The sequence below is a fragment of the Nicotiana attenuata genome, chromosome 12 (genome assembly GCF_001879085.1).
Source record: "Nicotiana attenuata strain UT chromosome 12, NIATTr2, whole genome shotgun sequence".
In the NCBI taxonomy this organism is placed as follows: domain Eukaryota; kingdom Viridiplantae; phylum Streptophyta; class Magnoliopsida; order Solanales; family Solanaceae; genus Nicotiana; species Nicotiana attenuata.
In genome coordinates, this window is record NC_032000.1 from 44,734,076 (window position 1) to 44,753,412 (window position 19,337).

The 19,337-nt window shown below is 42.9% G+C and overlaps 1 protein-coding gene across 1 annotated transcript; it reads right to left on the reverse strand.

Moving 5' to 3' along the window:
• Positions 18,623 to 19,337, reverse strand: LOC109236078. Its single transcript, XM_019402303.1, has 3 exons — positions 19,220 to 19,337; positions 18,980 to 19,115; positions 18,623 to 18,911 (listed from the first exon to the last, which is right to left on the reverse strand). Exons 1-3 carry the CDS (start codon positions 19,335 to 19,337, stop codon positions 18,623 to 18,625), a joined length of 543 nt encoding a protein of 180 aa, XP_019257848.1.

Below are 19,337 nucleotides of genomic sequence, written 5' to 3' on the forward strand. Positions count from 1 at the left end.
ATTTTCAGTTTACTGCAGAATTCCCTATTTGAATTACCTATATTACCCCTGAATTGACTAGCCTAGGCAACCCAACCCCCTAGTTAAATTTGACTATAGTTAATCAAAGGTTCTGAGTTATTCAGCTATATCCAAACAACTAAACTAATAAAACCCTAATAATCAAAACAGGCAGTCAAGGCTAAAACTAACTCTAGTTAATACTAATGAATCAAATTGAATTGAAACTAACTCTAAGAACAATTAACAACATAACAGAAGAAAAAAAAATCTAATCTAATTAACTAATTAGTCAAATTAAAACCTATAATAACACTGAATTAAACCAGGAAATATTCAGCAAAACAAAGATTAAACTAAAAAAATCACAAAAACAGGATCAAACAACAATTAAAATCATCTCAATAATAGAATCAGAACAAGGATTGAATTAAAGTAAAATCAAACAGAATCAAGCATCGAATCAAGGAGAAACTTACTGATTTTGAGATTTGAACTAGCCTGAACTCGAATTTGGTTCTCAAATAATGTTATGTGTTTGTTCTTGCAAAGAACAAACACATAACACGATTTTAAAACCAATTAAACACTGACCGACCCTAGAAATTCAAACAAACCTGACAGCAAACCCTAGATCTAAGATTTTAAAAATTTTAGTCGGATTTGGGAACAATAGCTTGGGGGTTTAGGTAGAGGAGAGTGAGGGGAGTGTATGGTGCGAATTTGGTAGGGTTTGGGTGACGGCGCCACCGTGCAAGGTGGAGGCGGCGTTAGGGTTTGGATTATTCGACGAATTAGGGTGGGATTTGAAAGAAAATGAGGCTGGATTCGTAATGAGGAGGAAGAGAGGAAGCAGTGGTGTATTTTTGCGAGTGATTGGTTAATCGCCGCCGGCGGAGGCAATTTCCGGCCGGCGGCAGACGGCGGAAGGGGGCGGCGTTACATTCTCTAGGGTTAGAGGTGTGTGAGAGAGCCGGTGAGAGGGGGTAGGGGGGACATCCGATGCTTTTATACCCTTAATCATCGTTAGTTCCGGACCGTTGGATTGATGAGATCCAACGGTCCTGATTCAAAGACCATGAAACAACGTCGTTTCAATTAGAAGGGGGCTGGACCGGGTTTCTGAGATGGGTCTTGGGCTCATTGACCGGGTTTGGTGGGATTTGGCTTGGGCTAGGGGTAGAATTACACGAAATTGGCCCAAACAGGCTGGCCCCTTTCTCTTTATTTTCTTTTCAACGACTCCCTTTCTTTTATTTAATTTCAATTCATTTTCATTTCATCATTTTTTTTAGATTTTTGTTAAATAAAAAATTAAAATGAGAAGACCTGATTTAACTCTAATTTTCTAAAATTAACTAAATCCTAATTTTAAAAGGAGAACTAAGAAAAAATCGAAAATTAAAAGTAAAAATACAAAAGGACTATTTTTGTTATTTTCTCTTATTTTTTGCAATGTAAATTAACTAGTAAACCTAAAAAATATAAAATTGGGTTCTAAATGCAAATGTGCTATTTTTTTATTTTATTTTATTATTTTTTTTTTGTATTTTTTAATGGATTATGCCAACTAAAAATGCACACAAAAATGCAAACAAACACAAAAACATGCGATTAAATCCTAAAAATCAAATAATTAAAGGAGAAATCCTAGTTTTTATGAATTTTATAGGAATAATTCAAGCGAGGCAAAAATCACGTGCCCACAGCTGCCCCTCTTTGCTCGGAGAAACTGCAAAGAAAACGAGCAACTATGAGATTTTTGCCTGCTCGGCACTCCATGAGAAGCATTTTTTAAAACCGTCTGACCGAACCCTGCTTCAAAGGTTGCTTACATATCCTTGGCTATAAAGGAATCAGGTCAGTGTAGTTCTGGAAGGTCTGGTAGCTGGGACTACCAGGAGCTGTGATTTCACTGTTGTTGCTGCTGCTACTGCTTGCTGACCTCCTTATTACACCAAAAGGAAAATCAAAGCTAAGGTAGCTATGCCTATCAACTATGAGTTACAAGATTCCTATCTATGATTCTCTTGAAACTTGATCTTGAGTCTTAGCTGGTTTTGCTGTGGACCCTGATCTGAATCTTGATGCTCGTAAGTTTTATGTGTTTGTCTCTTTCTACAGCATTGGATCAAAACAGAATCAGCGGAGCTTGTGACTTCAATCAGATTTTGAGCAATCTGCACCCTTGTTTGCTTCATATTTGAGTTCATTTCTTTTTGTTCTTTTATTCTTTTCTTTATTCTGGATTGAAACTCATTCCATCGGTCATTTCACACCCTATGTCTTGAGGTCAACCTGCTTAAGATACCAAAACAAACAAACGAACGAAATTTTCTGCCCCAGTTTTAACTAGAAAAATTTCGTGAGTTAGTTGTGGCACATATCTAAGTGATCAAATCAGGATTGTGTAGGGTGACCCTCGGTTTTTGGCCGGGATTTGGGAAGAAAAAGCTCCTCGGTTTTTTGGCCGGTGATTTGGAAAGAAAAAGCTCCTCGGTTTTTTGGCCGGGAGATCCTCGGTTTTTGGCCGGGATTTGGAAAGAAAAAGCTCCTCGGTTTTTTGGCCGGGAGATCCTCGGTTTTTTGGCCGGGATTTGGAAAGAAAAAGCTCCTCGGTTTTTTGGCCGGGAGATCCTCGGTTTTTTGGCCGGGATATTTAAGGAATGGGATCCTATGCTACCATGATCTGTTTTTCTTTTGGGATTTTTATTTTTATTTCTTTTCTTCTTTCTTTTCTTTTGTTTTCCTCTTTTTATGTTTTCCTTTTTTATTTAGCGAAACACATGAAAGAATTTTGGGGGGGAAACTTCCTTTTTGGTCGTTTTCCTGTTGCAAAGCTGTTTCAGCGCTTGCGCCTTTCATTTCCTTTTGGATTGCACCTGCTTCTTGCACGGTTGCTTTGAATTAGACCTGTTTTCAACTAAGAACAATTTGTTAGTTTGAAACGGTGGTTGATTTTGTGGCCTTGATCATCTCAATTGCTTGATCCCGGCCCCATTTCCGTAAGCACATCCCCGGAGGTGAGAAGAGAAGGGTTTCGTAACAATTTTATATATACAATTCAGATAATATCAAAGCAGTAAAGCATTTAGCACATATAGCATGGAACATGTAGAAAAATCAGATAAAGCCAAATATAACAATTATACTAAGCTCGAATTCTTGAACCCTGAATCGGAATTCTGGGTTTGTTTCCCCAGCAGAGTCGCCAGAGCTGTCACACCTCCTTTTTTACACACCTACCCCGAAGGATAATGTATAAGGGAGTTTTTACATTTAAAGTAACATTATTCGAAATGAGATTATTTATTTAGTTTTAGAGTCGCCACTTGGGAAAGGATTGGCTTTTGGTGTCCCAAGTCACCGGTTTAACTTGAATCCCAGATCGAGGAAAATTTCGACTTCCCATTTGGAGTCTGCGAACCAGAAATTCTGAATAAGGAATTCTGTTAACCCGAGGGAAGGTGTTAGCCACCCCTGGATCCCGTGGTTCTAGCACGGTCGCTTAAATTATTATAAATGGCTAAAAATCTGATTTTTATACATGTTTTAACTTATGTGCTTTTTAAATTTAAACCGCTTTTATTATTATTTTTTTTAAAAGAGAATTGCAACGTCGTGAAAACGCGTCTCGAACCACGTCACATAAATCCACCCGCGGTTTTTGACACATTTCGACTTTGTTGAGATTTGGATTTGGGTCACATAAATGTGCACCCGAGTTTAGGAAGGTAATATTATTTAAATAACGGGCCTAAAGCAACTAGCGTATTGTTAACTTTGCGGGAGGCCATGAAATTCGCTAAATGGCACGTCCCGAATTCTAAGGATTTTAATTAATCATTTAATGAGGGCCCCGCAATTTATGTATATATTTTCATTTCATCATTTTTTTTATTTTTTTTTTTTAGATTTTTGTTAAATAAAAAATTAAAATGAGAAGACCTGATTTAACTCTAATTTTTTAAAATTAACTAAATCCTAATTTTAAAAGGAGATCTAAGAAAAAATCGAAAATTAAAAGTAAAAATGCAAAAGGACTATTTTTGTCATTTTCTCGTATTTTTTTGCAATGTAAATTAACTAGTAAGCCTAAAAAATATAAAATTGGGTTCTAAATGCAAATGTGCTATTTTTTATTTTTATTTTTATTTTTATTTTTTTGTATTTTTTAATGAATTATGCCAACTAAAAATGCACACAAAAATGCAAACAAACACAAAAACATGCGATTAAATCCTAAAAATCAAATAATTAAAGGAGAAATCCTAGTTTTTATGAATTTTATAGGAATAATTCAAGCGAGGCAAAAATCACGTGCTCACACTCCTCACCTCTTTGACAGAAGTAGGGGGAGGGAGCCTTGAGATAACCTCTATTTTTGCCTTATCAACTTCAATTCCTTGCCTTGAGATTTTGTGACCCAATACAATTCCCTCATGCACCATAAAGTGACATTTCTCCCAGTTGAGCACAAGGTTAGTTTCTTCACATCTTGAAAACTCTATCCAAGTTCACCAAACATTCTTCAAACGAATCTCCCACCATGCTGAAGTCGTCCATGAATACCTCCAAGATATCCTCCACCATGTCGGTGAAAATTGCCATCATACATCTTTGGAAGGTCGCTGGGGCATTACATAGTCCGAATGGCATTCTCGAGAAAGCGAACGTGCCATAAGGACATGTAAAGGTTGTCTTCTCCTGATCCTCCGGGGCAATGAGAATTTGATTATACCCCGAGTAGCCATCTAGAAAATAATAAAAGGCCCGGCCCGCAAGACGATCGAGCATTTGGTCCAAGAATGGTAGTGGGAAATGATCTTTTCTTGTCACCTTATTTAGCTTTCTATAGTCCATACACACTCTCCAACCCGTAACTGTCCGAGTAGGAATCAACTCATTGTTGGCATTGGTCACTACCGTCATTCCACCCTTCTTTGGCACACATTGGACCGGAGAGGTCCATGAACTATCCGAGATCGGGTAAACCACACCGGCGTCAAGCCACTTGATAACCTCTTTCGTTACTACTTCTTGCATCACCTCGTTGAGTCTCCTTTGATGTTCAAGAGATGGCCGTGCATCCTCCTCCAAGATGATCTTATGCATGCAAAATGCGGGGCTTATTCCCCTGATGTCCGCCAAAGTCCATCCTATTGCCCTTTTTCGCTTTTGAAGCACCTCCACAGTGGCCTCAACCTGCAAGTTAGTAAGGCAAGAAGAAAGAATAACTGGAAGAGTAGAATTAGAGCCCAAGAATTCGTACCTGAGGTGTGGAGGAAGTGGTTTCAACTCCAACACCGGTGGCTCCTCGATTGATGGTTTGGTTGGCGGAGTTTTGCGATTCTCAAGATCCAAAGATAGTTTCCTAGGCTCATATGAATATGAACCCATTCCATGCAATGCATTCACGCACTCCACTCTACCGGCATCATCATTGACATCCATGTTAAGAAGCACGGCTTCAAGAGGATCTTCAACATTAATCAAGGCACTTGTGTCATCCACTATCACCGCCGTGACAATGTCTACAAATGAACACACCTCCGTACTATTGGGTTGTCTCATTGATTTGCACACATGAAATACCACCTTCTCATCACCCACACGGAATGTTAACTCCCCTACTTCCACATCAACCAATGCCTTCCCCGTAGCTAGGAAAGGTCTTCCAAGAATAATAGGCACTTCGAAATCCACTTCACAATCCAATATGACAAAGTCGGCTGGCAATATAAATTTGTCCACCCGGACAAGCACATCGTCGATTATACCTAAAGGCCTCTTCATCGACCGGTCCGCCATTTGAAGTCTCATTGAGGTTGGCCTAGGTTGCCCAATTCCCAAAGTCTTAAAGACTGAGTACGGCATCAGATTAATGCTAGCCCCCAAGTCACATAGGGCCTTAGCAAAGTCCGCACTCCCAATAGTGCAAGGAATAGTGAAAGCTCCAGGATCTTCTAGTTTCGGGGCCATAGAATGCACAATCGCACTAACTTGGTGCGTCATCTTTATTGTTTCACACTCCATAGAATGCTTCTTGGTGACTAAATCCTTCATGAATTTTGCGTACCCAGGCATTTGTTCAAGTGCCTCCACAAAAGGAACATTGATTGTGAGGCTCTTCATCATGTCTATGAATTTCTTGAACTGATTGTCATTCTTTTGCTTTGCTAACCGCTGAGGGTATGGTGGAACATGGGGGGCCTTTGGATATGGCCTTGGGCACCGCCGGCTCGGGTATATCAATAATGTGTTACCTAGACGGGTTCACGGCATCTTGAGTCTCTACCCCGGCCTCATCATCAATATCAATCCGCACATCATTTGTCACTATTGGTTCAACCACATTGTCAACATTCAAAGGTGCATCATCATCATGCAACTCAATTTCATCATTCACAACCTGATTCTCAACCGAGGCATGAACATCACCTCCTCTTCCACTCCTAGTTGTAACCGCCATCACATGATTGTTACCCCCCTTCGGGTTCACTACTGTATCACTTGGTAGCGCACCTTTTGGTCGGGTATTTAAAGCTTGAGAAATTTGTCCTATTTGCACCTCTAGGTTCCGGATAGACGTGTTATGTGAAGCCAATTGTGCGTCAAAATCTTGGTTCTTTCTCATCATCTGCTCGAACATCATCTCTATCCGTCCCATATCACTTCCGGAAGAACTAGGCCCTTATGATTGAAAGGGGGGTGGATTGTTTGGTTGTTGGAACATGGGGGGCCTTTGGAAGCCTTGCCCCCTACCACCATTATTCCACCCTCCTTGATTGCTATTGTTGTTGTTCCAATTGTTGTTATTCCCGTTCCAATTGCCTTGGTTATTACCTTGATTACCCCAATTGTTGTTCTGATTGATATTGTTCCAATTGTTACCACCTTGTTGTTGATTATTGTTATTCCAATTGCCGCCTCCTTGTTGATTGCCCCAATTGCCTTGGGGGCGCCATTGTTGATTCCCTTGATTTCCTCTATTTCCTTGGTAGTTATTGACAAATTGGCATTCCTCACTTTGATCATCAAAACACTCGTTCGAATAACCACCACCATCATTGTTGTTGTCAAACTGCTCACCATTACCTTGAGGTTGTCGTTGCCCTCTTTGCCTCCTTTTTAGCATAGAAACATTCTCCATTGCATTGACTTGGCGCGAATTTTGTACTTGTTGCAATTGCGCCTTCGCCAACTGATTCATTGTTGTTGTAAGTTCGGCAATAGCTTGGTCATGGTCACTCAACTCCTTGTGCAAATGGATGACCGTGGGGTCACCTTGGGGTACATTCGCTCGGCTTTGCCATGCCGAAGAGGTGTCGGCCATTTCATCAAGTACGTCACATGCCTCTTGGTAAGAAAGTTTCATAAAGTTCCCACCGGCCAATTGGTTCACAATGCACTGAGTCGTGGTGTTGATGCCCCTATAGAAAGTCTGTTGGATCATCGCCTCAGTCATGTCGTTGTTAGGGCACTCCTTCACCATTGTTCTTTATCTCTCCCAGATCTCGTGCAATGGTTCCGTTGGCATTTGCTTCAAAAGCTAGAATCTCGTCCCGAAGAGCCGCCATATGACTTGGAGAAAAGAACTTAGCAATAAATTTGTCCGCCAATTCATCACATGTGGTGATAGAATGATTTGGTAACCTTTCTAACCAGTCCAACGCTTTGCCCCGAAGAGAAAACGGGAAAAGCCTCAATCGCAACGCATCCTCTGACACGTTTGTTTGTTTGTTGCCCCAGCAAGTATCTACGAACCCCTTCAAGTGCTTGTATGCATTTTGGTCGGTGGCGCCCGTAAAATATCCCCTTTGCTCGAGCAAGGTCAACATGACATTTGTGATTTGAAAGTTCCCCGCCCGGATTCGGGGAGGAACGATGGCACTCGCGTACCCTTGATTAGGAAAAACTCTTGGGACTGCTCTTGGCGGTAGCGGAGGAGGGTCTGGAATAGGATTGTTGTCATTTGCGTGGGCTGGACGGCCCCTACGTGGAACTTGAGGTGGTATAACCTCTTCGGGCTCAAGATCCTCTACCTCCTCCCCCGCGTTCACGTTGCCAAGAGGGTCGTTTGCATTAAGAGCCATAGTACCTGAATGATTGACACAAATAGAATTAGTAAACAAGAAGGAAAGAGAAGCAAAACACAAAACTAACTAAGCCGATAGTCAACACCGTAAGCTCCCCGGCAACGGCGCCAAAAAGTTGATCGCGGCCGTCTTAACACTACACAATGGTAGGAAGAGTGGGTAGCAATAACTAATACCCGATAGCGGATCGGGGTCGAATTTCCACAGGGAGCTTGGAATGGAGTTGTATTGCCGGTTTAGTTTAGAATTGCGTTTGTACTTCTAATTGCACTCCTAACATTTTTGGGGGTTTTTATATTTAAAACTACTTTTGTAATCTAAGGATTAAAGCTAAATTATGCTAAGAAAATATTGCTAAGCTGTGCTTGATATAGGAAAAAGGCACTAGGGTTGTGACACTACCTAGGTGGCTAGCTAACGGGTAGAAGCTACTAAGGGGAGATTGATAAATCTGGGTTTAGTGCTATAACTGTTACACAATTTCACTCATTCTCACACCTCTTGGTAGAGAGAACGATTTTGCCCAATTGACTCTCTCGAGACCAATTAGGTAGGCCAATTAGACCGGGCAACTAGAGCTCAAGTAGGGTAGTTACTCTTTCGAGGTTTAACCCGTTAATTGGGACTACCATTCTCATGGGTCCATCCCAACTCCTTGTTGGGTTAACTTTTAGGGTAATATGACTCTCTCTCTCAAGAAGAGTTAGACCCACTAAGCTTGAATTCATGTTTGTAACCACAAATTCTAAATTGAAACACAAAATCAACCCAAATAACAAATACCCAATCTCAATCTCACCCTAGAATGCAACACCCATTAACTACTCACGCTAGGGTTGAGCCACAACCCTAGCTAATGGGTTTGGCTAGACATGATTAAATAAGAAACAGTAGAAATAGATGATGAAATGAACATAATAATGATTACTACTTAAAATCGATGATATTCAAGAGTAAAATTGCCAAAATAGGCTACAAAATACTTCTCACGAGCGCAGCTCTCGTTCAGCAGCAAAAACATGACCTAAAAATGTCAAAAAGATCTATTTATACCGAGCTAGAAAATCTGGACAAAAATGCCCCTGCGGGGTAGGCGCGGACCGCACAAAAAGGGAGCGCGACCGCGTTGGCTCTTGGACTCTTGAACTCTGTTCTCTGAATTTGCAGAAATGGAGCGCGGCCGCGTTTCAGGACGGGCGCGGACCGCGTAGAAATGGAGCGCGGCCGCGTGGCAGTACTTTAGCAAAAACACCATCTCTCTGAATCTCATCTACGAGGACCGCGTAAAAAGGAGCGCGGACCGCGCAGATTGCCCTTGAATGTCCCAGTCTCTGAATCTCCTAGCGCGGCCGCGTGGCAAAACAGTGCGGTCCGCGCTAGGTCCTTTTGTTCCCTACTTCAATTGGTCTTTGACACTTGGCAGGTTTCACTCCGTTTTGAGCGGATCTTTGACATTTGTCATCTTGTCGCTCAAACCTGCAATCAAGCGCAACTTGTAAGGATTTTGGGATTATTTTGTGGCATTTCATAACAAAAGCAATAGCAAGTAGGGGTATAATCATGTTAAAATCCTAACTTATCAGGGCACTCAGCCCATTTTTGTTCCACCATATCGTATGGTACCAGCGGAGTTGAAGGAGTTAATGGAGCAGCTTCAGGAACTCCTTGACAAGGGGTTCATTCGGCCTAGTGTGTCACCTTGGGGTGCGCCGGTTCTTTTTGTGAAGGAGAAGGATGGCACGATGAGGATGTGCATTGATTACAGACAGTTGAACAAAGTAACAATTAAGAACAAGTATCCTTTGCCTCGTATCGGTGATTTGTTCGACCAGCTTCAGGGAGCGAGGGTGTTCTCCAAGATTGATCTCCGTTCGGGTTATCACCAGTTGAAGATTAGGGACTCGGATATTCTTAAGACAGCTTTCAGGACCCGATATGGTCATTATGAGTTCTTGGTGATGTCTTTTGGGCTGACCAATGCCCCAGCAGCATTCATGCATTTTATGAACAGCGTGTTCCGGCCTTATCTCGACTCGTTTGTCATAGTCTTCATTGATGGTATTCTGGTATACTCGCGTAGTCAGGAGGAGCATGCGGAGCATTTGAGAGTGGTGTTGCAGAGATTGAGAGAAGAGAAGCTTTATGCAAAGTTCTCCAAATGTGAGTTTTGGCTCAGTTCAGTGGCTTTCTTGGGGCACGTGGTGTCTGGCGAGGGTATTCAGGTTAACCCAAAGAAGATAGAGGCGGTTCAGAGTTGGCCCAGACCGTCCTCAGCTACAGAGATTCGCAGCTTCCTTGGTTTGGCGGGTTAATACTGCCGGTTTGTTCAGGGATTTTCATCTATTGCGTCGCCCTTGACCAAGTTGACTCAGAAGGGTGTTCCATTCCAGTGGTCTGATGAGTGTGAGGAGAGCTTCCAGAAGCTCAAGATTGCCTTGACCACAGCTCCAGTGTTAGTATTGCCATCAGCTTCAGGTTCTTATACCGTGTATTGTGATACTTCGAGAGTTGAAGCCCCATGAGAAGAACTACCCTGTTCATGATTTGGAGTTGGCTGCCATTGTACACGCGTTGAAGATTTGGAGGCATTATTTGTATGGTGTGGCTTGTGAGATGTTTACTAATCATCATAGCCTCCAGCACTTGTTAAAGCAGAAGGATCTCAATTTGAGGCAGCGGAGGTGGTTGGAGTTGCTAAAGGATTATGACATTACTATCTTGTATCACTCGGGGAAGGCCAATGTGGTGGCCGATGCTTTGAGCCGGAAGGCAGTGAGTATGGGGAGTTTGGCATATATTCCAGTTGGGGAGAGACCTCTTGCAGTTGATGTTCAGGCCTTGGCCAATCGGTTCGTGAGGTTGGATATTTCGGAGCCCAGTCGGGTATTGGCTTGTGTGATCTCTCGGTCTTCCTTATATGAGCGCATCAGAGAGCACCAGTATGATGATCTTCATTTTTTTGTCCATAAGGATAGATTTTAGCATTAAGATGCCAGAGATGTGACTATAGGTGATGATGGGGTGTTGAGGATGCAGGGCCGGATATGTGTGCCCAACGTAGATGGGCTTCGAGAGTTGATTCTGGAGGAGGCCCATAGCTCGCGGTATTCCATTCATCTGGGTGCCGCGAAGATGTATCAGGATCTGAGACAGCATTATTGGTGGAGGAAAATAAAGAAAGACATTGTGGGGTTTGTAGCTCGGTGTCTCAATTGTCAGCAGGTGAAGTATGAGCATCAAAGACCGGGTGGCTTGCTTCAGCGGATGGTTATTCCAGAGTGAAAGTGGGAGCGGATCACCATGGACTTCGTAGTTGGGCTCCCAACGGACTTTGAAGAAGTTCGATGCTATTTGGGTGATTGTGGATCGGCTGACCAAGCCCACGCACTTCATTCCTGTGTGTACTACTTATTCTTCAGAGCGGTTGGAAGAGATCTATATCCGGGAGATTGTTCGTTTGCATGGTGTCCCATTTTCCATCATTTCAGATAGGGGTACTCAATTTACTTCGCAATTTTGGAGGTTTGTACAGCGAGAGTTGGGTACTCAGGTTGAGTTGAGCACAGCTTTTCACCCTCAGACGGACGGGCAGTCCGAGCGTACTGTTTAGATATTGGAGGACATGTTGTGTGCTTGTATCATTAATTTTGGAGGGTCATGGGATTAGTTTCTACCGCTCGCAGAGTTTGCTTATAACAACAATTACCAGTCGAGTATTCAGATGGCTCCATATAAGGCTTTGTATGGGAGGCGTTGTAGATCTCCCGTTGGTTGGTTTGAGCCGGGCGAGGCCAGGCTATTGGGTACAGACTTGGTGCAGGATGCTCTGGATAAGGTGAAGGTGATTCAGGAGAGGCTTCGTACTGCACAGTCGAGACAAAAGAGCTATGCTGATAGGAAGGTTCGGGATGTGTCCTACATGGTTGGTGAGAAGGGTCTGTTGAAGGTTTCTCCCATGAAGGGTGTTATGAGATTTGGAAATAAGGGTAAATTGAGTCCTCGGTTCATTGGGCCTTTTGAGGTGCTTCGGAGGATTGGGAGGTGGCTTATGAGCTTGCTTTGCCACCCAGCTTGTCGAGTGTGCATCCGGTATCTCATGTTTATGCTCCGAAAGTATATTGGTGATCCATCTCATGTTGTGGATTTCAGCACGGTTCAGTTAGATGGTGGTCTGACTTATGATGTGGAGCCAGCAGCTATTTTGGAGCGTCAGGTTCGAAAGTTGAGATCAAAGGATATAGCTTCAGTGAAAGTGCAGTGGAGAGGTCTGCCCGTGGAGGAGGCTACCTGGGAGACCGAGAGGGAGATGCGGAGCAGATATCCTCACCTGTTTGAGGCTTTAGGTATGTTTCTTGACTCGTTCGAGGACGAACGTTTGTCTAAGAGGGGGAGGATGTAACGTCCCAGCCGGTCGTTTCATGAGTTACCGCTCCGTTTCGCCCATTTATGCTTTTTATTGCTTTATTTATCGGTTCTATATGTGATCGGGTTGGTTGGCTCGGGTTCGGAAAGGTTTTGACAAGGTTTGAGACACTTAGTCTCTTTTGAGGAAGCTTAAGTTGAAAAAGTCAACCGGATGTTGACTTAGGTGTTAGAGGGCTCGGATGTTAGTTCCGACAGTTTGGATAGCTTCGGGAGCTGATTTGGGACTTAGGAGCGTGATTGGAATGTGTTTTGGAGGTCCGGAGTAGATTTAGGCTTGAATTGGCGAAATTGGATTTTTGGCGTTTTCCGGTTGATAGGTGAGATTTTGATATAGGGGTCGGAATGGAATTCCGGGAGTTGCAGTAGTTCCGTTGTGTCATTTGGGATGTGTGTGCAAAATTTCACGTCATTCAGACGTGGTTTGGTTGGTTTTTTTATCAAAAGCGTAATTTAGAAGATTTTGGAATTCTTAGGCGTGAATCCGATGCGAATTTCGGGTTTCGATGTTGTTTTGAGCGTTTCGAAGATTGGAACAAGTTTGAATGATGTTATGGGGTATGTTGGCATGTTTGGTTGAGGTCCCGGGGTCCTCGGGTAAGTTTCGGGTGGTCAATCGGACCATTTTATGTGTTGGAAAAATGTAGAAAACTGTTGTTCAGTTTTGCAGAGAAATGACCTTCACGTTCGCGAGTAGGCCCTCGCATTCGCGAAGGGTTAGCAGGTGAGGCTGAGGATTTAGCCTTCGCGTTCGCGAGGGAGGCTACGCATTCGCGAAGGGGCTGGGATCTTGTGCATCGCGTTCGCGTAGAGGAAGTTGAGCAGCTGGGGTTCAGGTAGAATTGTTCTTCGCGTTCGCGGAAAGAGAGGCGTTCGCGGTGAGTAAGGGTGCTAAGCCTTCGCGTTCACGATCTGGGTGACGCGATCGCAATGAAGGAATTTTGGTCAAAGTAAGTTTGTGCTTCGCGAACGCGTGGCGTTGACCGCGTTCGCGAAGAAGGATTTTTATGCCTGGGCAGAATGTTTTAATAGCCATTGTCCGCGATTTTAAGGTTAACTTCCACCATTTTTGAGCGATTTTGGAGATGTTTGAAGAGGATTGAAGAGGGATTAAAGGGGAAATACTTGGAGGTAATATTTATGGATTTAATACTCGATTCTAATGTGGATTCTACCTAATTAATCATGGAATTTAAGCTTAATATTGAAGAACTAGGGCTTGTCATTGGAGACCTAGAATTTGGGAATATTGGGGTCGTTTGTGGTTGGATTTTGATGCTTTTGGTATAAATGAACTCGGGGAGTGACAAGGAGTCTATTGATGTAAATTTTATCGGAATCCGAGACATGGGCCCGGGGGTCGGGTTTGGCCAATTTCGGGTTTTGTATTGTAATTTGATTTCTTTCGAGTGGGCTTTGTTCCCTTAGCATATTTTGATGGTTTTGCACTGATTTTGCCTAGATTTGGAGCATACGGAGGCCGATTCGAGGGGCAAAGGCATCGCGAGCTATAGTTGGGACCAGATTGAGGTGAGTAATGATTTTAAATGTTGTCATGAGGGTATGAAACCCCGGATTGTACATCGTTGTGCTATGTTGAGGTGACGCACAAGATGACGAGCATGGGGTCGTGCACCGTTGGGGATTGTGACTTAGTCCATCCCGAATGACTGTTTTATCGCGTATTTGATTGTAAACTATTTGCTATCATCTTGTTTGGGGCTAAATGTCATATTTGGGCTTCGTGCCAACTGTTTGGACCCTTAGGGAATTTTCGTTGCCATTTCCTCACTGTTTTGACTTTATACTTGTACTCAGTCATGCTATATTCTACTGTTTTCATAACTCAGCCATGTTTACTGTGTTTTAACACCGTAAATGATATTATAAAAGATATTTTGAGCTGAGCATCATGTTTTACTGTTGCCCGAGTGGCTTATGAGATTCTGACTGAGTAAGGCCGAAGGCCTGTGTTGTGAGGATACTTTGGGTCGGGCTGCACGCCGCAGCAATGATACACTGATTATGATTATGAGGCCAAGGGCCTGAGATTTGTACGCCACGAGGTGGCTTGTTGATATGAGACCGAGAGCCTAGTTATTATGCCACGAGATGGCTTGATATTGCGCTTGGGCCGTAAGGGGCCCCTCCCGGAGTCTGTACACCCCCAGTGAGCGCGGGTACCCATTGTGATATGAGATATAGCTCGAGGGGCTGGTATTGTTCTATGTTATTGCCCGAGGGGCTGATTCTGTTGTTATTGTGCCCGAGGGGCGGATCTTATGTGTTTATCTTTTCTAGCTTCCTTTCATTTACTTGTTGAACTGCTTAAAAAGGTGCTTTATGAGATTACACTGTTTAATTGTATTTTACTGATTTTACTCTGCCTCTTTATAGCATATTGTTGTGTTTAACGTGATTTCTTATCGCTCAGTCTTCATTTATTGTTATTACTCACTGAGTTGGAGTACTCACTTTACTCCCTGCACCCTGTGTGCAGATTCGGGCGCTACAGGTCCTGCTAGCAAGGGTTGATAGCTTCCAGCAGATTTCCGGAGTCCACTAGGTAGCTGCTTGGCGTTCGCAGCCCAGTGTTTCTCCCTCTTATCGTTATTTATGTTCCTAGTTCTGGATTTTGCAATAGACTGTGTAGTCCCTTTTCTACATTTCAAGACTTATGTTAGATGCTCATGACTGGTGACACCCCGATGTCGGGCCGTGTTTGGTTGTTTTCCGCATATTATATTGTTTCACTTACGTTTTGGGATTATTAGTATGTTAATGACTTATTTTGTGTTAATATAATTGTTTAAATGAATTGGGAGTTGTGTCGGCTGGCCTTGTCTTCACGAGAGGCGCCATCACGACCGGGCCTAGGTTTAGGGTCGTGACATGAATAGGACGTCTCATGTTCATTCCGGCACAACCATCTGAAATTTCTGTAGCATTTTAAATTTTTTGTTAACTTTTAAATGATAAAATCAACTCATCGTTTGGACAAGAAACAAGATAAAAATAAAAGGACTTCATTTTATTCCTTCTATCTTCAAAAGTACATAAGCATTCGCTCGCTAAAAAAAGAAATTGTCAATACATGTGGCTAACTTGTACAACTTGTTTCTACGGGGTTGGTCATGCATTCCTCGGTCCCGATGAGATATTATTGTTCTCGGTTCTTGCATTCTCGATTTTACTGGCATCCTTGCTGTCGTATCAAATACTATTCCCCCAGTGTTCGAATGTGAAGTATGCGAATTGGAACACTGGAGGTCCTGCTTCGTTGGTTGAAACACTTGTGAACGATTGAATGTCTTTGGTTCGATGGCAAGCTTTGCTTCCCGTTAGGAACTTGCCATCAAGCCAAAGTTTATCTAACCATCCCATAGTGGTTTATCATTTCAATTCCTTGTTAGTTAAAGGTCTTAACTTTGCCTACGACGCTCCTCTCATAGTATGTTTTCCACTGCTGCCTTGTTAAAAATCTTGCCAGAAAAACCCTATTGCAGCAAAAATTGGTTGAAGGGATTAAGATAGCAGCAAATACTGTCAGTGTTCACGGGATCTATCAGCAGTAATACCTTTTCAGGTAAGTCACATTCCAATTGCTAGGCAGTTTGACTCCATCTTGATTTTCTAGCTTGTAAGATCCTTTACAGATGACAATCGAAACCCGGTAGGAACCTTCCCTTGTCGGACCCAGCTTCCCAGCGTTTGATTTCCCGAGTTTTCTGAGTCACCTTCCTAAAAACCAAGTCTCCTACTTTGAAGTAAAGAAGATTGGCTCTCCGATTATAGTACCTTTCCATCCTGTGCTTCTGAGCCACCATCTTCACGTGTGCCAAGTTGCTGGATTCATCAAGCACCTCCAGCTTCACCAGCAATGACTCATTTTTGTTTCTTCGCTTGCTTGGGAAAAACGTAAGGTTGGTTCCCCTACTGCCACCGGGATTAGAGCTTCCGAGCCATATACGAGAGAAAAAAGGTTGTATCTCCCGTGCTTGATTTTGTCGTCGTCCGGTATGCCCATAACACGCCCGATAACTCTTTGCGCCACTTGCCTTTAGCAGCTTCTAACCTCTTTTTTGAGGTTTTGGATAATGACCTTATTGGTTGACTCCGCTTGTCCATTAGTGCTCGGATGGTACGGTGAGGAGGTAATTCTTTTGATTTTCACATCTCCGAGAAATTTTGTGACTTTGGAGCCTATGAACTGTGGTCTGTTGTCGCAGGCAATCTCCTTCAGTATCCCAAACCGGCAACTTATATGTTCCCATAGGAAGTCGATCACTTCGCGCCCACCGATCTTATGGTAAGGACCTACTTCAACCCATTTTATGAAGTAATCGATTAAAATTAAAAGAACTTCACCTTTCCGAGACACAGTGGCAGTGGACCAACTATATCTATTCCCCATTTCATGAATGGCCACGGAGATAGTACCGAATGCAAGAGTTCTGCCGGCTGATGTACCAACTATAAATAGCGTTGGCATTTGTCATATTTTTGCACGAACGTCTTTGCGTCTTATTCCATCTGAGGCCAGTAGTACCCTACTCTAACTAGCTTTAGTACCAACGAAAATGCACCTGAATGGTTTTCGCAAATTCCTTCATGGACTTCTCTCATCACGTATTCCGCTTTCGAGGTTCCTAGACATCGGGCCAATGGGACTTGGTATGATCTCCTATACAGTTTCCCTCCTATGAGGCAGTAACGAGCCACTTTGGCGCGTAGTGCCCGGGACGCCTTCAGGTCTTCGGGCAACGTGCCATGCTGAAGATACTCGATGAACTCATTCTTCTTATCCTAGACCAGGTTGGTTGTATTTACTACACAATAGTCGTCCACATCTAGCACCAAATGCATAAGTTGAATGATAGTACTGGAGTCAGATCCTTTTATTTCCATGGATGACCCCAAATTGGCCAACGCATCTACTTCTACGTTCTCTTCTCTCAGGATGTGTGAGATTTACCACTCCCTGAATCATCCAAGCAAAGTTTAAACTTTTATCACATATTATTGCATGTGTTCCTCTTTTGCATCGAAATTCCGTACACTTGATTTACTACCATCTAGGAATCACATTTGATCTCTATAACCTCGGAGCCAAAACTTGTGATTTGATCGCAGTCCTAGGCTTGTATTCAATATCGAACTCATTAATTTCAGCTACCAATTTGGCAAATCGGCCCGACAACTCCGGCTTGAGAAAAACATTTCGCAAGGGAAAGGCTGTCACAACGACTATCGGGTGACACTGAAAATAAGGCCTAACCTTTCGAGAGGCGACTACGAGAGCTAAGGCCAACTTTTTGAGATGTAGATAATAAGTCTCCACTCCTGACAAAATTTTACTAACATAATAGACAGGAAATTGTGTACCTTCATCCTCCCGAACTAGAACGGCACTTACTGCTACTTCTGAGACCACTAGGTATATTAGCAATTGTTCTCCTTCCCCCGATTCTGATAGTAGCAGGGGTTTTGATAGATAATGCTTCAGGTCTTTTAAGGCCTGCTGACATTCCGGAGTCCATTCAAAATTATTTTCCTTCTTCTCCAGAAGTGATGACATTTTTTTGAGGATCGAGAGATGAACCTGCTTAAAGCGGCCAATCTTCCGGTCAATCTCTGTACTTCTTTGACACTCGTAATCTGGTCAAGGATGTCTTCTATGGCTTTGGTTTTATCGGGATTAACCTTGATCCCGCTTCGTGAGACCAAAACAACCAATAACTTACCGAAGCCAACCCCGAACGCGCATTTTTCTGGGTTAAGCTTCATTTTATGCTTCCTTAAGATATCGAAGGTCTCTTGGAGGTGTTTTGAATGATCACCTGCATTCAAATACTTGACCAACATGTCATCTATGTACACTTCCATTTTTTTACCTATTTGCTTTTCGAACATCTTGTTCATGAACCTCTGATAAGTGGCTCCGACGTTTTTAAGCCCGTAGGGCATCACATTATAACAATATGTGCCAAAGTTCGTTATGAACGAATTTTTTTCTTGATCCTCCGGGTTCATCTGGATTTGGTTGTACCCAGAATAGGTATTGAGAAAACTCATTAACTCGTGTTCGGCTGTCGCATAAATCATTTGACAATATTTGACAATGGGAACGAGTTTTTAGGGCACGCCTTATTCAAGTCTTTATAATCTACACACATTCGAAACTTGTTATTCTTATTCGGAACCACAACTACATTAGATAACCACTCGGGATACTTTACCTTCCGGATTGAACCAATGTCAAGTAGTCGAGTTACCTCTTCCATAACAAACTTGTTTCTGACCTCAGCTATTGGGCGTTTTTTTTTTGCCTTATCGGAGGGAAGCTCAGTTCCAGGATTAACTTGTGTACGACCACTTGTACTAGGATACCTATCATATCCGAGTGTGACCATGTAAAACAATCAATGCTAGCTTTAAGAAAATTAATAAATCCCGACCTGAGTTCGGGATTGAGTCTTGTTCCCAAGTGAAACTTCCTCTCCAAGACCTCTTTGAACAAAGCCACTTTCTCGAGTTCTTCCGCCGTGGATTTGGTCGCGTCTCTCTCTTCGGTAACTGAAAGTATCTCGGTACCTGGTGGGATTCCGATGACTCCTCGCCATTATCATCTTCACTTGGCACGTGAGAAGGCGTCGGTTCCTCTAATTGCTATTTGCTGGGATCCTTCCCTTTACTACTGGAAGTTGATACTGCATTCATTTCTCTTGCTGCAAGTTGATCTCCTCTTATCTGCTTGATTCCCTCCGGGGCTGGGAATTTCAGCAATTGGTGATATTTTGATGGTACAGCCCTCAT

Excerpts from the sequence above, each read along its gene's own strand:
- LOC109236078 (XM_019402303.1), bottom strand. The coding sequence starts at position 19,337 with ATGAGGGCTGTACCATCAAAATATCACCAATTGCTGAAATTCCCAGCC. Across the intron at positions 19,116-19,219 it reads GAATGCAGTATCAACTTCCA|GTACCGAGATACTTTCAGTT; the intron begins GTAGTAAAGGGA and ends GAATCCCACCAG. Across the intron at positions 18,912-18,979 it reads AGACTCAATCCCGAACTCAG|GTATCCTAGTACAAGTGGTC; the intron begins GTCGGGATTTAT and ends CGGATATGATAG.